Source organism: Penaeus japonicus, unplaced genomic scaffold (genome assembly GCF_977035675.1).
Source record: "Penaeus japonicus unplaced genomic scaffold, GWHDUDI00000001_assembly GWHDUDI00000024, whole genome shotgun sequence".
NCBI classification, from domain to species: Eukaryota; Metazoa; Arthropoda; class Malacostraca; order Decapoda; family Penaeidae; genus Penaeus; species Penaeus japonicus.
This window is the reverse complement of record NW_028234426.1, coordinates 18,828,165-18,830,664: the sequence shown is the minus strand read 5'-3', so window position 1 is coordinate 18,830,664 and position 2,500 is coordinate 18,828,165. Positions and strand designations below refer to the sequence as shown.

Below are 2,500 nucleotides of genomic sequence, written 5' to 3'. Positions count from 1 at the left end.
AGACGAAGGCAGTCTGGGCGGAGGGCACGGGGAGGGGGCTGTACACATTCTCGACGGCGCGCTGCTCAGGGGACTTCTGAGGGAACATAATATTAGTATTAGAAGCGTTACTCTAAAATATATCCATATATTAGAGACCTATTGCGTGTGTCTGTGGGTGAAATATTCATAAAACAAAATAAAGCGCTCCTGCGAGACTGAACTCACCATCTCGATGCCGGGGAGCTTCTGGTGGAAGCGCGGGCTGGCACCGGCGGCCGGGAGGACCAGCAGCTGACCGGAGATCACTCTCGCCAGCCGTGGGCGGTGCACCGGACTGCAGTGCGGGTGGGCAGGCTGCGTGCGGGCGGAGGTGTGCGGGCGGGCCAGGGAGTGGCTGAAGGACCGGCTGGAGGTGTGGTAGCGGACAACCATGCGAGAGGAGCAGGGGGTGGCAGGGAGGACTCGGGAGGGGGTGGGGGAGCAGGGCGAGCAGTAGGTTGGGGACGGAGAAGGACCTGCCTCGCTGGGGGAGAAGTATCCGGCGGCGAACGACTGCTCGAGGGAGGCGTACGAAACGCGACAGGGCGAGCGAGGCATGGGCTTGCTCGCGGAGGGCGTCGTGCGGTAGACCGGGCTGGGCGAGTAATGGCGGACCGGGGAGCGCCTCCTGAGAAAAGAAAACGCTATTCGTGAGCGAGATTCTTTCGTAATTAGAGGGAAATTTACCCAGCTTCTCGATGTTTATAATCAACCCCAAAGGCAGGAATGCAGTGGTAATAATCACCGTAAGGAACAAAAAACGAAAGCATAAGGCGGCATCCAGGTAAGGTGAGAAGCCAAGTAACATAACCCTCATGATGGAGAAGATAGTCCTAAGTCTCAGCTGCTCACTGCCCACCCACTCCGACCCTTAACTGCCCACCCGAATAACAAAACATAGAAGCCAAACACACCTGCAGGCCCTTAAGTACATCCATAGATCGGCACCCTATGAAAGATCGATACTACTGATATACCGCACCTTGAAAATACTCTTTAATTCATAGAACTACTTCCTAGGGAACACATGCACACACAAGCACGACAGATAAGCAAGCTTTAGTCTTTAAAAACTTGGCTCGACAGGCGACGACGTGAGGCTGGCGGCCATGAGGACCACACTGATAGTTGCGGTCATACCTCAGCCAAGGCCAAACGCGTCCGTTCATCTTGTTGTCCCGTATTTACATGCAAACCACATCCGCACAAATGAGTGCTGATACTCATTTGCACTGCCTCTTTCCACCAAGGCACGCAACACATGTATACATGAATTTTGGGATGAAAACAAGTCAGATACTCCATACAATGCTATACACTCGGCGCTTACCTGGAGGCAATGGTGATGATAGCAGCCAACACCAGCAGGAGGGCGGCGACGCAGGCAGCTGCAACCGAAGAAAACATGGTGTCCTCGTAGTACTGCGGGTTGCTGACCAGGACGGGACATGTCCAAGGAAGGGGCGTCGAGGAGGACTCGAGCGGAGTGTCCTCTAGAGGATCTTGGAGGTAGTGGAATCCTGGTGGCGGCGGCGGAGGCGGCAAAGTGAAGGCCGGTGGCGCCTCCATTTCACACTCACAATCCTGTAATAACAAGGCGTTATTAGAAGTTGAAACTGAATTGTCGTTCTCGTATGTGTTTATCTGGGACAGTTAGTCGGTAATATAGTCGAATATATGACTTTAAAGTAACTTAGACAAAAATGTTGGTTTCAACGCCAAGAGCAATTTGCGGCGAGAAACTATATTCTAAGGCGGGCAACCGCAGGCTGCGTTAGTAGGGCTAAGAACGTCATTCCTATACTCTAGCGCGGGAAAATCGCCTCTGCCTGGGTAGCCAAGGTAAGCGGCCTGCACGGTGCTGACACGAAAATTAAGACGTCACGAGTGAGGGATATGGCCGGCGGCACTAGATCTCAATCTCGCCGTTGTTTATAGATCGCACTTTTGGTCCCGAGACATCCCGGCGGCGGCCATCACGCCTGCCAGACACAGCTGATTTAGGCGAAGTTAAGTGGCTTGAAGTAAACAAGGATCGATTAGCGAACAATTAACCGAACCACAGCCCTCGCCACCAGGGCGAGGCTGGTGTGGCGTAGGCCTGCATTTCGACGACAAATTGGCCATCAAGTCCCGCAATTATTTTACAATTGGAAGCCCTCGGGACGCAAGGACACCTTCATTATGCGCAGCGACGAGACGCTAATGATTCGTCCCCGCCCACACCGGCGTAACAGGAGTGAATTCGTGATTAGCCCGAAGGCGGCCCTGACTGCCTGGCAGATGTATTGCTAGAACCCACCATTCCACAACAGATAGTCCCTAGTTATCCGAAACCCAAGGTCAATGGAGGTTGACCCAGAACTACTAATGCTACTAGCATCCAGCCTCTACGCAGCATCCGATCACCCGAACCATAGTAGTCGAATTCTCACTCTCCCCCCGATCCCCGCCCAACGAACCATTAGGATCATGACGG

The 2,500-nt window shown here is 53.6% G+C and overlaps 2 protein-coding genes across 2 annotated transcripts in view; both read right to left on the bottom strand.

Annotated features, from left to right (window-relative positions):
• Window positions 1-764, bottom strand: part of LOC147469077 (uncharacterized) — a 1,176-nt gene extending 412 nt beyond the window's left edge. Inside the window, exons 1-2 of the mRNA XM_086551203.1 lie at window positions 208-764; window positions 1-76 (exon numbers count right to left, since the gene is read on the bottom strand). The exon at window positions 1-76 is cut by the window's left edge and continues 412 nt beyond it. Coding sequence (XP_086407329.1) covers window positions 1-76; window positions 208-579 — 448 coding nt within the window. The 5' untranslated portion in view covers window positions 580-764. The remainder of the gene's footprint in view (window positions 77-207) is intronic.
• A 323-nt stretch (window positions 765-1,087) lies between these two features.
• LOC147469076 (uncharacterized) overlaps window positions 1,088-2,500 on the bottom strand; it is a 2,556-nt gene continuing 1,143 nt past the window's right edge. Inside the window, exons 2-3 of the mRNA XM_086551141.1 lie at window positions 1,352-1,605; window positions 1,088-1,121 (exon numbers count right to left, since the gene is read on the bottom strand). Of these exons, the coding sequence (XP_086407267.1) occupies window positions 1,088-1,121; window positions 1,352-1,605 (288 nt within the window). The remainder of the gene's footprint in view (window positions 1,122-1,351; window positions 1,606-2,500) is intronic.